This window comes from Miniopterus schreibersii, assembly GCF_964146895.1.
Source record: "Miniopterus schreibersii genome assembly, chromosome: 5".
NCBI classification, from domain to species: Eukaryota; Metazoa; Chordata; class Mammalia; order Chiroptera; family Miniopteridae; genus Miniopterus; species Miniopterus schreibersii.
This window is the reverse complement of record NC_138106.1, coordinates 50,077,232-50,101,323: the sequence shown is the minus strand read 5'-3', so window position 1 is coordinate 50,101,323 and position 24,092 is coordinate 50,077,232. Positions and strand designations below refer to the sequence as shown.

At 45.0% G+C, this 24,092-nt stretch overlaps 1 protein-coding gene and 1 pseudogene across 3 annotated transcripts; one reads left to right on the top strand and one right to left on the bottom strand.

Annotated features, from left to right (window-relative positions):
• Positions 1-18,140, bottom strand: POPDC2 (popeye domain cAMP effector 2). 2 transcript variants are annotated; one of them, XM_081137705.1, is made up of 4 exons: positions 17,561-18,140; positions 13,025-13,133; positions 7,069-7,614; positions 1-1,477 (listed from the first exon to the last, which is right to left on the bottom strand). In XM_081137705.1, the coding sequence occupies exons 1-3, from the start codon at positions 18,049-18,051 to the stop codon at positions 7,111-7,113; spliced, it is 1,104 nt and encodes a 367-aa protein (XP_080993831.1). In that variant the 5' UTR covers positions 18,052-18,140; the 3' UTR covers positions 1-1,477; positions 7,069-7,110. The 2 variants fall into 2 exon arrangements, with proteins under 2 accessions (XP_080993831.1, XP_080993832.1); XM_081137706.1 differs by having other exon boundaries at positions 994-1,477; positions 7,209-7,614.
• Positions 13,237-14,783, top strand: LOC308557900 (cell division control protein 42 homolog pseudogene; annotated as a pseudogene). Its single transcript has 3 exons — positions 13,237-13,240; positions 13,425-13,805; positions 14,541-14,783. The product of its transcript is annotated as a cell division control protein 42 homolog pseudogene (transcript).
• Positions 18,141-24,092: the final 5,952 nt, after the last annotated feature.

The following is a 24,092-nucleotide window of genomic DNA, read 5'->3' as shown; positions in this document are numbered from 1 at the left end:
TGAATATCTAAAGAATTCCTTTAAGTCAATAAGCAAGAGCATACAAACAAACAGGGAAATGGACAAGGTCTAGAACAGGCACTGCACAGCAGAGAATATGTGTGTGGAAAATAAAAACACAATAGAGGTCCTCGACCTCATTATTCTTCAGGGAAATGAAAATTAAAGCCACATGATATGTTGCTACATACACCCAAATGGCCAATTTTTTTTTTTTTTTAATGAAAATGCCAACTATTGGGGAGGATGAGAAACAACTAGAGCTCTTCTACACTGCTGGTGGGAATATGAATTGGTATAATCACTTAGGAAAACTGTTTGATAATATTTACTACAGTTGAACTTATGCCTTAGTAATCCAGGCCTAGGTATATACCTGAGAAATGTATGCATGTGTGCACCAAAAGGCATGTGCAAGAATGTTTATAACAGCAGTTGCCCCAAGCTAGAAACTACTCCAAACTCATCAGTAGTAGAACAGATAAATAAATTGTGGTATATTCATACAACATAGTACTTCTACAGCAACAAAAGTGAACAAACTATTGACAGAGCAAGAGATGCGCAAGAATCCCCAGGTGGTCCAGCTGTTTGAGCCTTCCCAGGCTAGGCCCCAAACACATGATCGAGAAGCCTCGGAGATGATTCTAGCCCTAGCCACTGCCTGAATGCAACAGCATGAGAACCCTTGAGTGGGAACAGCCCAGTTGAGCCCAGGCAAGCCCCACATTCATGAGCAAAATAAATTATTGTAACTATTTTAAGTCACTGTTTTAGGGGTGAATGCCCACAGCAATAGGTAATTGGAATCTAGGTTGAAGTATTTAGGGGAGAAATAAAATAGAATACGTTAAATTTCTAAATCCACTTAAAATTCTATTCCCACACATTGAATTTTAATTAAATTTTTTAAAAAACACACACACAGTGAGAACTTCTTGGATAGCTGACATTTCACTCATCCTTTCAGAAGGTTAAAAGAAACAACACAGGGAAAGGAACTGAGTGGTTTATTGAGTGCTTACTAGGTGCCATGCTGTGTTCTCAGTGCTTTACCTAAATCAACTCATAATCCTCACAACAACCCTGTGAGGTGGGTTATAGTCCCCACTTTGCAGATGAGGCCCAGAGAGGCTATGTGACTTGGCCGAGATTCTGAAGCTAGTAAAGAATGGAACCTGTGCCTTTTGCCCTCGTAGATGCCTTCTCCTAGCAGGAAAGCTGGCGACGGTGAATCTGTCACTCCGGACCCTGGTGTAAGCTGAAGTGCTGGCACCTCTGTGTGTGCTTCAATCTTGCCTGTGAGCCTCCCAGAAGGCGAGGAGAGGGGGTGCATACAGGACCTTCCTTCGAAGGTGAATGTGGCCAGAGAAAAGATATCCCAAGGATCCTTAAAGTTCAGGAGTGCCGATTGGAGCCAAGGGGGCCTGTCTGGTAGACTTAACTTGAGAGTAGCTCTGGAGAGGAATTCTAGAAGCTGTGGAAAGAAAAAGAGAGGGGATTTTAGCACTATGGCTCCCAATAGCTTGCCAAACTTCATAGAGTTCTTTTACCTTTTTTTTTTTTTAACCTTTAAAAATTCCCAGTGTTTTAACTGTACTCAGGTGCAGTTGTATCTTTGAATCATTTCATTCTAGAACATTAGGATGAGTCAGCTTTGAAGTTATCTAGTTCAATTCTCTCAATTTATAAGTGAAGAGACCAAGAGATCAACTTCTGTTGCCTCCAAAAAGAAGCTATAGAACTTTACTTCCTAACACTACTGAATGAGTTTTTAAAAACTCTGTCGAGAAAAATGGGGCGTTTTATAAGACCTCTCTCTTTTATTTTTACAAAGAGAGGCAAATGAGGCCTGTGAGACATAAGTAGAAGAAGAGCCAGGGAATGAACACCAACTGCAGGCTACTGTAACCCAGGGGGCAGGTAAGTCTGATTTACCTGACTGCGCGGAGCCTCAGCAGGTAGAGCAGGGCTACCACCTGGAGACCCAGAACCTGAGACCCCCCCACCAGCATCACCTGTCATGTCACCTTCAAGGGCAAATTTTCTGCCGAGGAGTCTTTACAGGTTCTGGGAGAAAAGTGCTGTTTAACAACACTGACAGCTACCCAAACACCTTGCAGCACTTCAGAGGGAAAGAGCCCAAATATAGTGTGACCTGCCTCTTCCTAAGCAAATGAAGGAAAACAGATGAAGTCCTGGCCATCACTTCATTATTCAGGGGCTGAGGAGCTAGTGTGCATTTCTTTTTTTTGCGGGGGGGGGGGCTCCACCTTTTTGCTGTTCCTTTAGTTGTGAGGGGATTCTGCCAATGGCCACCTTCCCTAAAAAGCCAGACTGGGGTAAATAAAGGGGGGAAGTCATGTAAATCTGAGAGAGAGAGAGAGAGAGAGAGAGACGGCCAAACAATTCTACACACATATAAATACAGTTTGCATTAAACTTGTGCTGTACAATGTACAAACTGCCTTTGTATATTTTATCTCAATTACTCCTCACACAGCAACCTGGTAAGGCAGACCTCCTATTAGTAGGTATTAATTATCTCTTAGACTATTGGTCCTGTTCTGCAGATGAGGAACTGCTCTTGATGGTGGTTGAGTGGCAGGACTAGAGTCAGATCTCAGAATCACAGAACCGTACCATCACAGAGTTAGAAGGCACCTTAATAGCAACAGCCTAAGGCATTCTTCTCTTGGGGCCAGAATCGCCTTTAAAAATCTCTGAGATGATTTCTTTGTGTCCCTGCTTGAACTCTTTCAGTGATGGGTAACTCACTATTCTGTGAGGCAATCCATTATTAATAATAAGCTGAAACCCTTCTCCTTATAGCTTTCAGCCTTTAAGACATCTTTTATCCTCAAGAATCACACCAAATTAAGGCAAATTCTAATTCCCCTCTTTTTATTTATTTATTTTTTAATTTATCTTTATTGTTGACAGTATTACAGATGTCCTCTTTTTCCCCCCCATTGACCCCTACTACCTTCTTCCCCACCCCCAGGCCTTCACCACACTATTGTTTGTGTCCATGGGTCATGCATACATGCATAGAAGTTCTTTGGTTAATCTCTTCCCACCCACTCCCACCTTCCCTTTGAGAATTGTCGGTCTGTTCCATTGCTCTCTTTTTAAAATGCCCATCTTGCAGGTTAAACATCTTCAGTTCTTTCAACTGTTACTCATGATTACTCAGGATGTGATTACCTGGCACAATCCCTGAAATATCTGTATACTGGATACTCAGTAAATGTTTGTTGAGTTGGTTCTCCAGCCTTTGGTACCCTGTCTTGGTCTTGACATTTTTCCCTGACCACAATCAGTCTCCATATTGTAATCTCTTTCTCATTTTTTGTTTGTTTAAATAATAGAGAGAAAGAAAACAATATATAGTTTTTACTTTCCAACCACAGAATTTTGAAAACAACTTGAACATGTAATCAAAATCAGCCCCATTTCAGACAGCTTTCAATTAATTAATGATAATGGACTCATTGTTTGACCTAACTGAGCACCTCGCAGATGTATTCACTGAGCATCTCCTACAGCTAAGACACCAAATTGAACACTGTGAGAGCATCCAGGCATTAGATGGGAAACTTCCAGTGCAGACAGGGATACTGCAGGGTGGAGCTGTAAGACCCTGCGCGGATACACTATCCAGCAGCACTGCTTTTCCTGTTAAAAGAAGTAGCACCCATTTGTGGTTCAGTTCTGGGCACCTCAAGACTAAAAATTGAACTCTTCAAGAAAGAGCTGCAGTGGGAGCTCTCACTGTGGCTAGCTGGTGTTCAGTTGGATCGGTACAAGGGACAAGCACGGGTGTCAGTGTGATGAAGCTGTGTCATTCTTAACCATGCAGAGTTCAGCCAGCGTCCTGCCTTATGTAGCTGCTGTGCTGGGGTGAATAGCAATGAGCTTCCAATTTTGTAACCAAAGAGCCAGGGGATGGCTGGTGAACTGTGCCCTATTTTATAAAGGAAACGATAGCAAATTGCTACCAGTCACAGGGGACTATGTTTATTCATTACAGTAATGACCCTCGAAGGAGTTTAATGGCAAATAAGTCAAATCAAACATCCCAAAACACAATTCCAGAAAGGGATTCCCGGTTTAAACTATACCATTATCACAGGCTGATCGGAAAGGCGTCTGAAATTGGGCCAATTTGATCATGTTTTCAGGTTGTTCTGAAGACTGTGGTTTGCAAGAGAACTATGATTCTTCCTTTCTCTCTATGGCTCAAACAAACATTTAAAAACCTACTCTCTTTGTATTGCAACTACTAGTACTTTAGAATGTGAGCTATATTGGCAATTTTCTCACCTTGAGCTTCAGAAATGGCGGAATTTGGAAAGAGGCATTTCTTATGAGAGTATTAAGGGTGGAGGAGCTTGGGGACAGCTGTGACCTCCTTTCATATGGAACATCTGCATTGTCATCACATGATAAAATCCACAGCTACAGAACGGAGGGAACCTTGAGTAGAGCAGGACCCACCACCCAGCAGGGAGGAAGAGAGTCTTACGACACAAGAGAAACTGGAGTGAAATATAGCAGAGTTATTGCTGAAAGACACTCCCGTGCCCGGGGCTTGTGTCCATTGCACTGCTGACCGACTCCTTCCCCTTTCCTCCTCTGAACAACTCACCCTTTGCCTTCTTTCACAAACCCAAGAGGGCCTTTGGGGGCCAACTCGTCAAACGAAGAGAGTAAGTTTCAGTGAGGTTGTGTGGTTTGCAAAAAGTAGCAGAGCCAGACATAGAAGCTTGGTCTCTGGCCTCCCAGTCCAAGTCTCTTCCTTATTTACCAAGCTGCCTACCCACGTTTGGGAAAACTTCTGCATGAAATGTGTAGCAGCCTAAAGTTAAGAGTTTTTATACCTGTATTTAAGTGGTTTTCTTTTCTTTCTTTTTTTTCCTTAGAGAGAGAAACATCGACGTGAGAGCGAACATCGATTGGCTGCCTCCTGCATGGCCCCTATCGGGGATCCCAGGATCCCGGGCATGTGCCCTGACGGGGAATCAAATCGGCAACCTTCCAGTGCATGGGACAAGGCTCAACCGACTGAGCCACGCCAGGCAGGGCTTAAGTGGTCTTCTTTTCTTTTTTTTAATCCTCACCTGAGGATATTTTTTCCATTGTTTTCAGAGAGAGTGGGAGGGGGAAAGAGAGAGAGAAACATTGATGTGAAAGAGACACATCAATTGGTTGCCTCCCACATGTGCCCAGACCGGGCCTGGGGATCGAGGCTGCAACCGAGGTACATGCCCTGGGTACAAACCCAGGACCCTTCAGTCTGCAGGCTGACGCTCTAACCACTGAGCCAAACCAGCCAGGGCGAGCGGTTTTCTTTATAGGCAGAGGGAGAAGTGCTGATCTTGGAAGAGCCAGGACAAAAAACTAAGTTGGGGGTACAGGATAGTTTAGGAGGAAGAATAGATAGAAGGCAGGAAAGTGGGGGGAAGAAAAGGAAGGTCACAGAAAGATCAATACGTGAACAACGACGTGGAGAAGACGTAGAGGACGAACATGGAGAGAGGACATTAACTGAGAAGAGGAAAGGGTGTTTCCTCTTTCTGAAGAGCAGCAAACTGGGGCAACCGAGGACTGAGCGGAGGTCAGAAGGAGGGAAGACGTAAGAGAACCGACAGAGCCAGGAAAAGAGGAGGGGACCAGGGAGAGCATGTGAACACCGAGAGCTGCTGTGAGTTAAGAGCATGTTCAGGGGGCGGGTGAGTTGGAGAAAGAGGGACCCACAGGACCTAATCCTTGTGCCTGGATGGGGGGGCGAGTGGGTAGGGAGGTGAATATCAGCACAACGGGAAAGGGGCCATGAGAACGGACAATGCAAGTGAAGTGGGTCGACAAAGTGATCTTGGGTGTTAAATAGATCCTTGGAATTACCCCAGAATTAGCTCAACTATGGTTCTAGGGACGCTGGTACCCCAGGAGATGATACAATCCCAACCTATAAAACCAAATATCTAACCTCTTAACATTCACCTCTCTTGCCTCTTTCATCACTTATATAACTTGTTTTTCAAAATACACAAACATTCACTCATTCACCTCGTGTACCCTGGAAACCTTTCTCCCTGAGCTAGTTCCTCAGGAAATTTGTCAGAGCTTCCCCAAGAACGAATGGTCTCTTAGGGCCTGCCCCCCTTACTAGGAAACGCCTTCTAAGTCGAAAACTGTGGTGTTTTCCTCAGGAAAAGCCAGGCCTCCACGTGGGCGTGTGGAGTCCCAGAGGAGAACGTCACAGCATTGCGAGAGCAGCAAAGGGGACATGAAAGCAGTTCCCAGAACTGCTCTGTACAGCCTTTCTCAGGGACTCCTCTGATCTACGAAGGAAATCCTGCAGGTACCTTCAGTCCTCCCAGACTCGAGCCCGCTCCACCCACACGGGTGTGGTTTGCGGGGAAAACCAGCCCTCAGCATACACATCAGATCACAGTCACGTTCAGTCAGAGCAGCACCCAGTGCCCTGCCTGAGCCAGGGGCACACTTTCTACTAGGAGAGAGGAGGGCAAGGCGGGCACATTTTCCTCCCAGGGTTATTAGCCTGGATCCCAAGCCTCTTTGAAATACACAATTTTAACAGATAACTGCCCAACCCAGGCTGAACAATGACTGCCTTCCAGAGCTGACTCTATGCCAGGAAGAACCAATAGGAATTAGAGCCATGCCAGCTTTCTCTCCCCTATAAAATGCATGCCACACACACACACACACACACACACACAAAATGCATGCCACAAATAAAATCTCCTTAAGCTATTCGCATAAACTTGCGAAAAATTTAGCAACCTATCTGCTTGCTCAAAATGTCAACCAGGCCACTTTCAAAAATGCAATCACATTGAATAAAGGACGAGTTAGAAAATCCCCTCATGCCTGCATGCACCTGCAGTGCGTTACTATGGGCAAGGGTGGGTTAACGCCACTTTCTAGGAGTCCTCTGAGAGGACAGGCTTCCTGAAATGCTTTTTTTTTTGCTCTTATAAGCTGAGTTAAGGACACTTGTTGGCAGGCAGGTGTGGCAGCTGCCTTCTGAGTACTTACACGGGATGCTGAGCCGGTGGCTGTGCCCATGTTAGTTCTCCCTCACCTCATGTACTCCCCATCACTCCTATAATCCATGAACGATTCTGATCCTGACACCTCCTCAAAATCCTCCAGCACCAGACTGGTGGAGTCCTCACCCAGGACGCCGCTGTCAGGCCGGGACATCCTGGCCCGGGAGGGCCGAGCAGGGGGATTGGTGGCAGCTGGAGGGGGAGTACAAGGGGGTGTTTGCTGGACAGAAGTGGGCATGGCCTGAGGAGGGGATGCAGCTGGCTCATGGGCTTCTTCCTCCTTCTCGGACTCCGGCCCTGAATCTGAAGCAGCAGAGCCCAAAACATGATAGAGGCTGGGGAGACGGACGTCGAAGCACAGCCCAAACTTAGCAAAGAGCTTCTCATTGAGAGCGTAGAGCTTTTCTGAGATGTCATAGCCGAGCAGGGCCGAGAAGAGCCGGGAGATGTATCGATCTTTAGCCAGAAGAAGGTAGAGACTTTTCCGGGGCCAGGAAATGTAGCTGCATGGGGTCTCTGCAGTCAGAGTGACCTGAGGGGGGTCAGGAGTAGAGAGTGAAGATTTAAACCAGAAAATATGTTCATGTTAAGCAGAGAGAAACATATATATAGTTACTTGGTAAACAATTGCACTTTTATTGAAGAAGCTGTGGGAGCACCTCTCCCCCTGTGGCCTTGCCTGGAGGGGGTCCAGTGAATGACTTAATTGTGTGCTCTGATGGGCACATATCCTTGTCAGAAGCCCTGGGATCAGCCATGCACTTACTGGGCCCTCACCTCTTGGAGCCTCAGTGTCTACATCTGGCCTCCTCAGCTCTCACAGTCTATGGCCCCATGGCTGATGCCACTAATGGCTACAGAAGGGTCTTAGTCTGATGAAACTTCAAGAGAGAGAAGGGGCTGCTAGTGCTCTGAAGAAAGGTCAGAATGGTGATGACAGCTTGTTTAAAGAATAAAGAAGGATACTATAGGGATGCAAGAGGAGCTGGAAAGCATTTTAGTTGAAGAGCTTCCCTGGGTATCAGGAATGCCAAGCTGCAGCAGGTGGACAGATCATTAGCCTGGGATTCAAGTCTGTGAAATTGCTCTTGACTTGGCCACTGCAAGTAGCCAGACAGATCTGATGACTAAAGTCAGAAAAAGGGCACACAGGATGAAGAAATCTTCAGAACACAAAGTCAAAAGGCACCCCACTCTCCATTGATTTAGTCATCTAGGAATTTCTGAGTTTTCAGTATGTGCCCAGGATGCAAAGCTAAATTACACTTGCAGGGTAAATAATGTGTGTCCCGCACACAGTAGGTGCTTGATAAATCTTTGTTAAAACAATGATGAGTGGTAGAGCTGGGGTTAAAGTGGAAACATGCTTAGGATAGTGAAGGACAATAGTATAGAATTACACAATTTAAAAATATATATATATCTTTATTGATTTCAGAGAGAGGAAGGGAGAGGGAGAGAGAGAGATAGAAACACCAATGATGAGAGAGTTGCCATTGATTGGCTGCCTCCTGCAAGCCCCTGACTGGGGATCGAGCCTGCAACCCCAGCATGTGCCCTGACCAGGAATCAAATCACAATCTCCTGGATCCTAGGTCGATGCTCAACCTCTGAGTCACGCCTGGCTGGGTGAGAATCACACAATTTTTAATAAGCTAAGTGGCCAAAATACTTTAACAGTGAGAAGGTTGGCAGAGTTCATGATGAAAATTTGTAAATGGAGACAATGGAAATGATCATGATGATGATAGTAGCTAATATTTATTGAGAGATGACTCAATTGTCAGGTGTGGTGTTAAGTTATGAATATGGATTATTGAATTAAAGGTAAGGTTAACTTTACATTCTTTCTTAGAGATTTTATACAATCCTTATAGTTCTTGCCTTGCCTACCAGAGCTCCCATTATCTTTGTCTCTTCTCCCTTTCCCCCTGCAGTACCCTTCTTTCATTTTCTTTACTCATTTCTCCCTAATTATCAGCTAAAGATAGGGTCTTGAACCACCTCATCAAGGCCAGAAGCTGGTATAAGCTTCCAGATTTACCCCTTTACCAGCTCTGTGACATCAGACAAATTACTTAATCTCTCTGAGCATGTTGCTTCATGAGGAGGAATTTTGAAAGTAGTAAGTACTCACAATCCATTCATTGCTAACCACTGAGCAAGTAGTGGTCACTGTCCGCCATGGCCTGTACTTTAGATATGCTTACTAACAATTGCCAAACAAGAAATCAGAATCCCGAAGAAGCGGGCATTTGGAAGAGCTAATATGGACGTAAACAATGTCCTTAGGGCCGAACATAAAGACTGGGCATTCTTATGAACTTGCCGCTACTTCTCCCATCTTAAAATAAATCAAAATTTTAAAAATGAAAATCCTCTTTCCTCACCTCACTTCTTTGGTGAACCATCACTCCATTAATTTGTTCTCCTTTTCAGCAAAACTCCATAAAATATGTTGTCTATACTTGCCATCTCCAACTCTTCTCCAATTACTCTCTGCTAAACCAGTAAAGGGTTGCCCCTAACAGTCCACAAACACAGTTCCTGGTAAGGTCACCAATGACCTCAAAGTAGCAGTGGTCAGTTTCCCTGGTGTTCAGCCCTGTTGACTGCTTCCTCTCTGATATACTTACTTCACTCGATTCCCAGGACACCATATTCTCTTGGTACAATCTTCTGATTGCTCACTTTCAGCTTCCTTTGCTGCTTCCTCTTTTTCTCTCACCTTCTAAACACTAGAGTATCCCAGGGCTTGGCTCCTGAATCCCTCCTCTGTCTAAACTCACTCACTTGGCAATCTCGTCCAACCCAACAGCTTTAAATATCATCTGTATGCCAATGACTCTGAAATTTACATCTCAACCTCAGGCCTCATTCCTTAATTCCAGACTCAAATATAAATTGCCTATTCAGCATCTCTATTTAAATGTCCATAGATGACACAAATCTAATATATCCCAAATTGAACTTCTCCCCCCGCCCCCCCAAACCAACTCCACCTACAGTTTTCCTTATCTCAGTTGATTGCAGCTTCCTTCTTCTAGTTGCTCAGGCCAAAAGTCTTGGAGTTTTCCTTAATCCTATCTCTCACACACTACATCCAATGCGTTAGGAAATCCTTTGGCTCTATCTAGGAAATATATGCTCTGACCCTACATGATGTGGCTCCTAGTAACCTCTCTGACTTCCCTTCCCTCTACCTTCTCCCCTCCCTGTCTCCGTCCCAGCAGCATTGGCCCCCTTTCTGTAGCTGAAACATGCTAGCCCCTCCCAACATTGGGCCTTTGCACTGGCTCTTCCTTCTCTCTGATATGTTCTTCTCTGAGATGTTCACAGAGCTCACACTGTCGCCTTCTTCAGGTCTTTGCTCAGATGTCACCTGCTCAACAAGATTTCCATGACCCTAATTTAAAATCGCAACTATGTCTCACACTACTCAATTTTTTAAACAGCAGTTATGATTGTTTAACATATCATATAATTTACTTAGTCATTATATCTATGGGGTTTTTTGCCCTCCCCTACTAAAATATAAATTGCATGGAGGCAGGGAATCTTCATCTGTTCTGTTCACTGATAATTCTAAGCACCTTCAACAATTCCTGGTATATGGTAAGTATACATATCACTGAAGTGAATGAATGATTCAGGTGAAGATTTTCTACCTCGTATGTTGTTAAACAACCTAATGTCACTTTCTCATGTTCTGTCTACAATCCTTCCCCAAAGATCTTCAGGAAACCTGTTTATTAACTTATGTCTGTAAATTTGACAAGCTTTTTCTTTAATTCTCACCTCAGAGTTTGGCTGAATTGATTAAATGAGATAACATATGAAAGAGGCCCTGGGCCCAATAAAAAGTGAGAGGTGGGATGAAATGTCCATTCATTTGTGGTAAGCGCGATAAGAATTATGGTTCAGGATATGGATTGCCACCTTAGTCAACAAAGGCTGTAATTCAAGGCAAGGACAAGATGAACTATAACTCAGGACAGCACTTGACATTTGCAAAGAGGAAATGGGACTTTACACAGCAAACATGTCGATCTCATTGATCCCAAATGAGGTGCATGCTAAAAATATAAATGGGAGGAATATGACGGTACCTACATTCCAGGCTGCAAGGTCATCTGGGGTTATAGCCCTTCCTTTCAAGTATAACTTAGGGGAGGACACTCATCTTATCCACCACCTGTTTCTCAGTATCACTGTCAGAAACTGAGCCTGTTCCTGCTGGCTCAGGATCTGACTCAGCCCTCCTAGAGGTTCTTATGGCCCTGTGGGGGCGGGGGGAGTTCTCAAAGAAGAACACTGCGTGTGTGTATGTGTGTAGGAACCTGATCAGAGGGGGCCTAAGGCTGGTAGTCCTGGCAGGGGGATCAGGATTACCTCTCAGGCTCTGTCCTCATAGAGCCAGGAGTCAGGGTGGGTGGGGCGGAAGCAGGCCCAGCCAGGTGGTACTGCCTGGCATGTGTCTATTATGGGGTTGGCTCGTATGCTAGCCTGAGAGGCTCCCTGATAAAAGCGGTAGGAGAAACATGGAACCTAGTGCTGGCAAACTATCTGGTAAGGGGAATCCCTGTAACAGAACTCGTGTGTGTGTGTGTGTGTGTGTGTGTAAACTCTACCCTACTGGTGGCCCCTACCATTTTTTTTTTTAATTTTTTTTTTTTAATATATCTTTTATTGATTTCAGAGAGAGGAAAGGAGAGGGAGAGAGAGAGATAGAAAAATCAATGATGAGAGAGTCATTGATCTGCTGCAGCTCACAACCCGGGCATGTGCCCCGACCGGGAATTGAACCCAAATTTTCTGGATCCTAGGTCGACACTCAACTGCTGAGCCATGCCCAGCTGGGCCCCTACCATTTTAAAAAAGATCAGAAATAGTAGAGCCAGGCAGCTTGGCTTTGCCACTTTCTAGATGACCTTGGACAGATTACTTGATGGTTTTGAGCCTCAGTTTTCTCATCTGTAAAATGGGGGTAATAATAATATCTAGCCCAGAGGATTGTGTGAGAACCAATAAGGCAATGATGTAATATGTAGTGCTTGCCACATATTAACCATTCAGTAAGTGAGGACTACAAAGAAGGCAAGCGAAGTCTGAGGATTGGCAGGGAAGAGAGGAGGGGACAAGCAGCCAGGTTCCCACCTTAAGGTGTGTATGTGAATGCCCCATGGAGTCCTCTGAGACACCAACTGCCCACTGACAGGCCAGTTCAGCCAATGTTTATTGACCACCTACTGTGTTCAAGTTACTGTCCTTTAGAGCCTGAAGATAGAAGGGGAAGCCCAGCTTTCTACCTCAAAGAGTTCACTGTGCAGAAGACAGAGAGGAAATCAGATCCTTAGAGAGTAATAAGTGCACCAGGCAGCGTAAGTAGAAGGAACAGAAAGGTACACAGGCAGGACAACGGGCTCTGGGGGTGGAAGCTGGTGAGGTCAGTCTGGGCCGGCTTCACAGGAAGTGAGATGCCACAGCCTCATCTAGATGGGCAAACACATTTCAGGTAGAAGGGGCAGGAGGGGCCAAGGCATGGCAGGGCAAAACAGCGTGCTGTGTTTAGAGCAGTACTTCCAGTTCAGTACGGCTGGGATGAGCAAAGAGTGGGAGGGGGAGGGGTGGGAGATAAGCTGGATACCACTACAGGTCTTAAATTACTTTCTAAGAAGCATGGGTTCTTACACTGTGGTCCCCGGGGTCTTCTGAAGGGTTTTAGGCATAGGAGTGACATGACCCACCTGTCAGTGGTCGGTACCCATCCCTCTTCCAGGAGCCCAGGTGTTCTTTGCACAGAAGGAGAGCGCTCTCACCCCCTAGCATCATATTGGCCGTGGCTCCAAGGACGGACGTCAGAGGGGAGAGGTCGGGGAGGGGATTTTTGCTGGGTTACAGTGGGATGAGCGGGGTGGTACTGCCATGGGGCTCCCTATTACCTGGAACACCCCCTCCTCAGAGGGCTGCAGTGATTCCCACTCGGGAGAGTCCATGAACTGGTAAGGAAAGATGTAGTGCAGAAACTGCCCATCCTGGCTCACACGAACCCTGGCAAAGGGAGAAAAGAGACTGTGGGAAAAAGGGAATGACTCCCCAAATCCTCTTCAAAGTCTAAATGACATTAAAAAATGGAAAATGATTATGATCCAGTATGGGTTTTTCCCTCTTTTCCCCAGAAAACACAGAGTTTTAGCTTCAACTTCTCTTCTAAAGTGAGTTATACCAAGAAAGGAGGTGTCTCTATGAGGCAAAGGGAGCAGACAAAAAGATCTCTAAGGAGAAGCTGAGGTCATCATTGGATCTGAAACAGTTAAAGTGCACAGAAAACTGTTTCAGCAGTGCAGACAATTAAATGTGCTGTTGTGGGAGATGGTGCCGTTGGTAAAACATGTCTCCTGATATTCTACACAACAAATTTCCACCTGAGTGTGTACCAACTCTTTCTGCCAACTATGCAGTCACAGTTATGATCAGTGTAGAGCCCTATACTCTTGGGCTTTTTGATACCACAGGACAAGAGGGTTATGACAGATTACAGCCGCTGAGTTATCCACAAACAGATGTGTTTCTAGTATGTTTTTCAGTGGTCTCTTCATCCTCATTTGAAAATGTGAAAGACAGTGGGTGCCTGAGATAACTCACCACTGTCCAAAGACTCCTTTTCTTGCTTTGGGGACCCAAATTGATCTCAGAGATGGCCCCTCTACTATGGAGAAACTTGTCATTTGCCAAGGACAAACAGACACTTGCCAGAATGGCTACCATCATTCAACAAACAACACGTGCTGGCGAGGGTGTGGAGAAAGGGGAGCCCTGGTACACTGCTGGTGGGAAGGCAGACTGGTGCAGCCACTGTGGAAAACAGTATGGAGTTTCCTCAAAAAATTAAAAATGGAACTGCTGTTTGACTCAGTGATCCCACTTCTGGGAACATATCCTAAGAATCCTGAAACACTAATCAGAAAGAACTTAAGCACCCCTATGTTCATAGCAGAACAATTTACAATAGCTAAGATCTGGAAACAGCCCAAGTGCCCATCAGTAGATGAGTGTATAAAAAACTGTGGTACATTTACACAATGGAATACTATGCAGCTGTTAAAAAGGAGCTCTTACCTTTTGAAACAGCATGGATGGACCTGGAAACTGTTAAGTTAGGTGAAATAAGCCAGTTAGAGAAAGAGAAGTATCACATGATCTCACTTATATGTGGAATCTAATGAACAAAATAAACTGACAAACAAAATAGGCCCAGAGGTGTGGATGCATGGAACAGAATAACAGATCTCGGGGGGGGGGGGGGGGGCAGGAAGAGATTAACCAAAGAACATACATGCATATATGCATAACCCATGGATAGACAATAGTATGGGGAAGGCCTGGGCTGGGGCAGGGGTTGAGCGGAGGGGCAAAAAGGGAGAAAATGGGAGACATCTGTAATACTGTCAACAATTTAAAAAAAAAAAAAAAAAGCCTGTCATTCCAGAGACTGCCAAAAAGCTGGCTTGTGACCCAAAGGCGGTCATGTATGTGGAGTGTTCTGCACTCACACAGAAAGGTCTAAAGAACGTATTTGATGAAACAATATTGGCTTCCCCGGAGCCTCCAGAACTGAAAAAGGGGTGTGCTACTATGAGCATCCCTCCAGCGCCCTTTCTGCACAGCTGGTGTCAACATCATACTAAAAACAATGTCTAAATCAAACTAAAGGCTAAAAATGAAAAGTTCAGTTTTGCATTAATGACCAAGGCCCTGCACTTACCCACATGCACTGGTGTGAGACAAGGTCCACAGCCAGGGCCCCTTCCCCCTTCTCAGTACTAGTTAATTTTGTGTAATTGCGTATTGCTAGAAAAGTAACCAGTGCTAGTTTTTGTTATGTTGTTTTGTTGTTGTTGTTTAAAAGCAAGGTGCGCCTGTGGTGATGCTGTAACAGACTAGTTTGGGTTGTTGAAGCTGCTCCCCAGTTCCACCCTGGAGAGTAATCTGGGATGCCTAGGTGTTTGTTTGTTTGTTTCCCTTTTTCGTTAGTCATTTTTAAAACTTCATGAGCCATTGGACAGCCCGTAAGGGGAGGAGTACAGAGTGATTCCACATTCCACTTCCTACATGTAGTTTAGAAAACATGTTCCCCACCTGTGCCCTTCCTAACCAGCAGAGTAAATGCCTCAGTTAACAGCATACTCCGTTTTGAAAGTCACCTTATCTCTCCACCCTTGAGTAGGTACAGACTTGAGGAAACTCACGAGTGGGCGGAGCCTGTCTTGCCCCTCCTCTTTTCCAGAATGCACTATATATCTGACTTTGACTTTCAAGGAAATTTGTCAACCATAACATTTGATGATTTTATTGGAAGTTCATTTCTAACATCTTTTCCAGAAGATCTTAGACAATCAGTTGCCTGCTCTGGAGGCTGTGCATGTGTGTACTGGTGTTCTGAATAATTATTAAGAAATTCTCCCACAGCTAAAAACAGGGTGATAAACTTTGAGGAAGTCACTTTCTAAGTCTTGAAAGGGACTGATTTGCCTTTATTAAAATAAAGCAAAAAGGATGTCTGAGGTTTCAGCAACGGTTTCCAGATGAGAGTCTGTCTCTGGGTGGGGAGAGCAGCACAACAAATTCCCCTCCCTGGCGGAGCGTTGGCCTGCTGCGTTGAGGTGCGTGGTGCCTCGCCACAACCAGCCAAAGGGGCAGGATCCTCTCGTAAAACCTGAGCCTGCTCGTAGACTAGAAGCCTCTTCCCCAGCTCCAACCTAGCAAAACTGAGAGGATGATATTGAAAAATAACAAAACAGAACTCTTACTCCAAACCTTGAAAAGCAAGAAATAAAAATAAAAATGGCCTAATTTCTGACTCGGGTTTTCGATGCTAAGTATACTAAGAAAAGCCATGCTGAGAGAGCAAGCCCCTCTCTCCCCTTCACAGGGAAGTGGTCTTATAGAAATTCATGGTCAATCCACCACATTAAGGATACCTGAACCATACAATAATTATAACATATTTCCATAAGTGAGCAGCATACAAGCGGAGTGGGCATTTCCCCCACCAGTCTCAATTCCCTCCTTTGAACAGAGAGGAGTTAAGAGGAGCAAGCAAATGACATGGATCTCAGGAACGAGCACATTTCCTAAATTGTCTTTATTTTAAGCATAGAATTGTAGGTGGCAAACATTTTGGCAATAGTCATAATGTATTTCTATTTATGCATGTATTTGTTTACAAATAATTGCATTTGCTTACACTTCAGTTCACTCAGATAAAATAAAATTTCTCCCCACAAAATGTGATAGCTTTTTCAATCCAGGACCTCTGACTCAAAAAAAATTAAAAAAAAAAAAAATATATATATATATATAACATTTTTTATTCTAAACATTAATAGATAAATGCATATTATCACTAGTAGTAGAAGTTATAGTACCATCATCAAACTCTATTTTTCCACTGTGTGATTGGCAGTCTTATCTGGTTTCATTTCTTTTCCCCTTAAAATAGAGCCTTGTGATTACTAGCTTATCTTTTCTACCACATTCTCTTGGCCTCAAGAAAGCAGAGGAGGAAACTGAAGACAAAGCCTTTTGAAATACTTTGCTTGCTTTCCAGAGCCAGCACCAGTGCACCAGATTTGCTGCTCAGCCGCAGATCAAGTCCCACTAAGGCTCCACAACTGCCTACCAAATGTGAAGCAGAGACTCCATGCAGGCTGTCGGGCACACACTGACCCTGACTGAGACCGCTACTGCTCCTGTCTGACTGTCAGCCTCCTTGATAGAGTCAGCCAGGCGTCTCCACCAAATCCTCAGTGAGACACATGTGGGCCTCACCATTCTCCCCTCAGTCTCTGGCCCTCAGATTTACAGTATCTGACTTCTTGGCCTGTAAGAAACTTACTAGAACTACTGGGAATGGAAAAGTGGCCAAGGGGTATTCCCTCGCCATACCTGGGCGTGTACAGATGGCTCTTCCAGAGTCTGTACAGGACATCCCCAACATCCTTGATGCCCTGGCAGGGAACAGGGCTTGCAGGAAACCCCTCTGTTTGGGCACTGGTCCCTGTACATAGTTGGCGCTTGGCAAATGTTAAATGGACATGGGAGGAATAAATTAATCTTATTGAAATGCTCAGTTTTCCAAAGCTTACAGAGCTACTGCTATAGCTTAGGCATAACACACTGGTGTGTGTGGGGGTGTGTGTGGGTGAGTGTGGTCATTTCAGACCCAGGCTTGGGAAGCGCTCACCCGGTACCTCCCAGCAGCAAGTGCGCACACAAGCCTTCCTACCAGTCAAGAAGCTGCCTCATGATCTAGTTTCCTCTGGGAAAATACTCAGAAAGAGGAAGCAAACCCATGCTTAGAAAAATCTATTTTGGTGTGTTTTACTTGCCACATCCTTCCCTCAATGGAAAGGGACATGAAATGGAAAGGGACTTACTGAGAAACGAGAAGCGTGGGCAGTGACAGAGTAGCTTACCGGCCAGAGAGCAGCAGGGACAGGCGGTTGATGGGCGTCTCGCCCTCCACGGCATAGGTCTGCTCCGTGGCCAGAGTCAAGACCTGCTCCTCGCAACAGCGAACAATCTCCTTGTACGCCTGCTTGGGCACCTGCAGGGGCAGACACAGCGTCCTGTAGAGGAGCTCGAACTCCTCAGGGAGGGTGTCCTTGCGCAGGCGGTAGACCAGGTGTGCCAGCTGGAGCACGCAGGCCGTTGCCAGCAGGATGTTCCAGATGACAATGTCCAGGCCGCAGGCATTGAACCAGCCCCACAGCACATAGCACACGTAGCCCGTGCCTAGAAAGCCAAAGAAATAGAAGCATCCATGTACCCCACTGCCCCCCATGAAGCCCAGGAGGAAGACACAGTTAGCCAGGTGGTAGAGAGCCCCTTCCACATCCTGCCTCCAGCCAGCGCACACCGGCCCCTGCCAGAGACGCTGGCCCAGGGTGCTGCTGCTGGTGCTCATCTTCGGGGCGTCTCAAAGCCTTGCTGGGCTCCAAAACTGTCCCACATAGGAAATTCCGAAAACAGAGTAGTCTGTCCTCCTAGGCGTCTTCTCACCTCTGGCTTCGCACCACCAGCTTCTCCTCCGCAAGGAGCAATGCTTCTGGGAGCTTTGGGAATGAATGGCAGGACATAGTACACTTCATGGAGAAGCTGAAGCCTTTACCCTCTCTCCCTCAGCAAGGCGCTGGCCCTCCCGGCGGAGCTCTGGCGAGCTTTCCTGGCTCCCGATTTCTTAGGCCAGTCTTCCCATTTGGCTCTTAGCAGAAAACCTAACTTGTCCCGAGGAGAGGCCAGCACTGTGGGCCTGAGAACTTCAGCAGTGAGCGACAGCGAAGGGGCTGCAGCCGGCTCTGTTTTCCCCAAACAGAATGAAGCGCCCAGCACAGGAGGCACACTTGTGTTCCATTTGGAATGTGTCTCTCTTGGCACCGGAAGAAAGGGTGACCCCAGATGGATACCATGTTTGGAATTGGAATACAAGAGGTACTGGCAGTGAGAAAAAACAGGCCAGGCACACAGGCTGGCTGGCAGGGCACTTAACATACCTCCCCAGAGGACAAGATAAGACCTCGGGGGCAAGAAAGGCAGGCAGGGGAACACAGGAAAAGCCAGCACGGCCTTTACCACAACTCACGCAGGACACTGTCCAGGGCTCTCTCTGCGCAGGGTCAGGGGCTCTCCTGAGGTAGGAGAGCACATCAAAGTAGGAAAATGTGGGACTATTATCAGAAAAAATCCTAACAGTGAGAACTGGAAAGCCCCTTGCAGGCCTTTATTAAGTCACATTGTAAATATCACTAGGCATTTATTTGACATATTGCGTTCTAAGCTGACTTTCCCCTGTGTATATTTGGATCTAGTCATAGCTAATGCAATGGTATAGATGCTCGGGCCATCCTCCTACCCACCCCAGTATCTGCAAAGCATAATAATTACTACCTATTAAATAGCTATGGAGTGCCAGACCTAGATTAAGTACTTTACATAAATATTATTTTGTCATCGCAACAACCCAAATAAATATTATCCTCCTTTTAGCTCTGGCAGAATCTGAGGCTCAGAGAGGTAACAAGTTCCCACAGGTAGCATGTCAGAGGCAGAATCAGGATTTGAACCCAAGTCTACAGGACTTACTGCTGTGTCCCAAGCAGTTTGCACAGTAAGTGGAAATAGAGGACTAGATCCACGACTCCCAACCCCACACTCCCCCTGAGAAGTCTGATGACGTCCAAGGAACTTCTGGAGGAACCTGGGGTCCACTTTGAGTCACCAAGAAATAAATCTGGAACACGCAAACATTATACTAAGAAATGTGCCTCTGGCTTCCAAATGAGTCCTTGATGTTTTTCCCTTGCTTTTGGTTAGCCCTTACCTCCATTACTCCTACTGCCCCTGAGGTATGGGAAGGGGGGAGGGGGTGTGCCCAGCATCTTCCAGAACTATTCAAGTGCTCAATCCATAGGGGCTTTTATTATACTGCTAATAACCTTGCCATAGTCAGTGAGAAATTAGAAATTGTCAAATATGCTGAGGAGCATAGGTTTTCAACTCATGAGTGCTTATGAGCAAAGCACTTAGAGAATCAAAGATTCCCAAGAGCCTTCACTCTGTCAAGGGAAAGATACCTCAAAAGCAAGGGAGATTCCACCAATAGATGGGTGAATAAAGGAAATGTGGTACATATACACAATGGAATGTTACTCGGCCATAAGAAAGAATAAAATTTTACCATTTGTGACAGCATGGATGGACCTAGAGAATATTATGCTAAGTGAAATAAGTCAGAGAAAGACAAATACCATATGATTTCACTTATATGTGGTATTTAAAAAACAAAATAAATAAACAAACAAAACTGAAACAGACTCATAGATACAGAGAATAGACTGATGGTTGCCAGAGGGAAAGGGTGTTGGGGGGCTGGGTGAAAAGGGAGAAGGGATTAAGAAGTAAAAATGGGTAGTTACAAAATAGTCATGGGGATGTAAAGTACAGCACAGGGAATATAGTCAATAATATTGTAATAACTATGTGTGGTGCAAAGTGGGTGCTAGAAATATCGAGGGGACCACTCAGTAAAGTACATGATTATCTAACTACTATGCTGTACACCTGAAACTAGTACAGAATAATATTGAATGCCAATTGGAATTGAAAAATAAAATTAAAAAACAGAACAAAACAAGGGCAATTCAATGTGTGATGCACAACTGGGTTAAGTTCAAAGAGAGGTGGCAGCTTAGAAGAAAGGTGGCATAGAGAAAGACATAAGAGCTAACGTTTGATTCCAGGTGTAAGGTTTGAATTGTCCAGGTAGGTAGAGGGAGAGGAGATTTCCAGTGGTGAGAACAGCAACAGTGAGGCACAGAGGAGTGAAAATGCATGGCATGTTGAAGGAAGTCAGGTTTTTTCTTAATTAAAATCAACAAATGTGCATTGCATTCCCTCCTTTCTAAAGTTAAGAGGGCAGAAAGTCAGTGGTAAAGGAAAAGAGGTAGAGTGCCTGGGAAAGGAAAGGCCTTCCCTGGAGCCTCCATCATAGCAATGGTTTGGACCCGTGATACCATTTAGGTGGTGGGGCTGGGGGAATTTTCACATACTGCTTTTTATGCCTGCCTCCCAACCAAACCACCCACTTTCTAACAGGCAGCAGCTGCTCATCCCTCCACCTTAGTCATGCACCCCTTGAGCTGCCAATGCAGCTGTCCCTGCCAGCTGTGAGCAAAGAAATCAGGAGCACAGGAACAGAGAAGCAACCCAAGATAGAATTTCAAAGCTAGTCATCTTTCTCAGCAAGCCTGAAGCATAGGCTGGCCCCGACACTTTAAAGAGACAGGCAAACCCATTGACTACTGTTCTTAGGCTGCTTTCCTTGTCAGTCCACACATGTGCCCATCTCAGCAAAGGGGACTAACATTGACCAAGCACTTACTGTTTCCTCATGTCATCCCAGGCTCAGAGAAGTTAAGGTACTTGCCCAAGGTCACAGAGCTCGTGTATGGGTAAGGGCTAAAGCCTAGGTCACTGTGACTCTAAACTGTATGTTCTCTGTGCTGTACCACCTTGCTAGGTATTTTTAGGAGATTATATGTATCCACATATGGGCTCACTGATTGCTATAGGGGATTGGGGCACGCTGCTGGAATGCACCACGGGTTCATAAACCCCACGCTGGCTGCGGTGATAGTGATGTTGATGTGTGAGGATAGGGCCCGTCTTGGGAATACACAATTGAAAGTTGTAATTTCTTTTTAAACCCAGCCTTGATAGAAGACAAAAGAAAAATCTGCATGTCAAAATGGTGTGTTCTTATAAGGAAACCCACAAACATGCAGGCAGAAGCAGAGTAAAAAATATTTGGGGGAGAATAACAAGAGAGAAACATAAGTCTTATTTGTTGAGTGGACTCAATTCAATAAGCACTTATTTAGGGCAAAGGATGTGCTCCAAGAACAGGGGATATAAATATGAGCAAGACAATTATCACCTTCAGGGAACTTTTGATCTGGTGAGGGAGGCTGACCTAGAAATAACAATCCAATAAAATAAGTACACTGATGGGGGAGCAACGAATTGGGGGAAAATATTGCAAGGAAGGTGACATTTAAGCTGGTCTAAAATGATGAGTAGGTGTTCCCCGGCTCGGGGAAGGCATTCCAGGAAGGGAGAACAGAATGTGAAGTCAAGTCCAGAAGTAAAACAAAACCACACGGCATATTCTGGTAACAGACAGCAGCTTGTTGTAGGTGAATCAAAGGAAGCAGCAGCACTCGAGGCAGGAGGGACAGGCAGGCACCAGATGATGAAGTCAGCGCGCTGACAGTGCCTCGCCAAGTGTGGTCATGAAGCACAGTGGTCTGCGAACAGTTACTGGTCCATGATGAGATAAGAACTGAAATTAAGAGTATTTAGACATTTTTTATAGCCATTTGACAGAGAAACTTGTGGCCTTTGAGTTTAATAAAAACTTTGGGCTTGTGTACTGTGTCTTTTTTAAAAGTACCTTTCTCTATCTATTTTTTAATTTCATTTTCCCAGTATCGGGCTGTGAGTTAGTTGGAAAACATTAAGGCTGGTTCTTCACCACACAGAATCTGAGAAACACTGGGCTTGAGATGGATGCTTCCTAAAATAAATATTAAAATAGAACAGAGGCTTTGGACACATACTGCCAAGTTGGTCTTAGGCAGACACTACTGGTTGCCTATCCTATAGCAACCTTAGTTTCCTTAATTTATGAAAATCTGATTTTGCTTCAGCAATATGTTAAGGAAGGTGGGCTTCTCCCCGACTTGCTAGGGCCTGAAATAAGACTGGTCAAAGCCAAGCATGAGATCCCATTCCCCTGGATAGCAACAGGCTGGCGGGTGGGCGTGTGACCAATGACATATGAGGAAGTGCACGTGGGAGCTTCTGGGACAAAGTATACTCCCCGGGAGACAGTCAGGAGGCCTGCGCTCTCATCCTGGCTTGAATACAGTTATGCGATGATGTAATGATTGCAGTTGCCATAGCCAGGAGACACTATATGCCTAAGGAAGAGAAGGGTAAGGAACAGGAAAACAGAGAAGCCTCGGTTCTTGAAAGTATCACCGAGCCATTGTCTCAGTCCTGGAACTTGCAACCTCCAGACGTGGAGGTGTAGCTGGTATTCTGGTACTTGCAGTTGAACGTCTCCAGATTCAGAGCTCCCTAAGGATTTCTGTAAGGGCTTCTCTTCAGACAACAGTTGTCTGAACGTGATTGTCTTATTCTATGAAAACTGAGCATCAGACTACTTATTATGTTCCATCAATAATTTTCTCTCAGCCCGGCCGGGCGTGGCTCAGCGGTTGAGCATCGACCTAGGATCCAGGAGATCGGAGTTCGATTCCCAATCAGGGCACATGCCGCGGTTGCGGGCCTGATCCTCAGCTGGGGGCACGCAGGAGGCAGCCAATCGATGACAACTCTCTCATCATTGGTGTTTCTCTCTCTTCCTCTCCCTCTCTCTGAAATCAATAGATATATTTTTAAAATAATAATAATAATTCTCTCAAAAATTTGAGTAAACTGTGAGAGGAATTGCTCCTCTAAACTCAACTTGGTCATTCAGGATGACCTAGTTGTGAAGGGAACAAGATGGTTTAGTGGAAAATTGGATACCTACTCAATATCCATTTACCTCTTCTTCCTTGTAACAGAATTCCAGTTTTGTTTTAATGATCTATTCTACACATGGGTCCAAGAAATGGGGAGAAGGGATTCTGTTTAAGCCAATCAGCATAAGGCATTCTGCTGACAACTATTATTGGTTCATAAAAATACAAACAAACCTAACTTGGCTCAATCAGATTATAAAAAAAAACCAACAACTCATGCCTTGGGAATGGTTTCTGTCCTCTGCAAGACTTTAATAACAAAGTATATGATTGGCTACATCAGTCCTGAAAGGGAGAGCTTGGAGGTGAAAATAACTTGAGCCCTAGAAGGCATCACTGAGCCTATATTATTGCATGTAGAACTTGTCTTAACGCTGGGCTTCCTTGATGAGGAATTATCTATTACTTGCTGTCAAAAGCTCCATAATCAATGCAGACAGAACTATTACCTAGAGGTTTTTAATAGCTAAAGAAACACTGGTATAGTCTCGCATGCAGAAATTCTTTTAAGGAAAGCCATCTGGGAATATTCATAGCACTGAGTATTCAACGTCATGTTTTTAGTTTATATACACAGACCCACTAGAGCATAGGCTCTTTGAGAGAAGGGTCCATGTCTTACTAAGTTTTGTTAGTGAACACAGTTCGCATAATGTATGTCCTCAGTAAATGTTGAGTCAAATAGCCTCTCAGCTCGTTGAGGACAAGATATACATCTGATTCACACATGAATACTCAAAACCTAGTATTATGTACTCTTTGCACATAATAGGCCCTCACAAAATATGTGCTTAGAGTAAATTAATTTATAACTATGAATGTTTATATTAGACAGCTGGTGCAGGAAAGAACTTGGGCC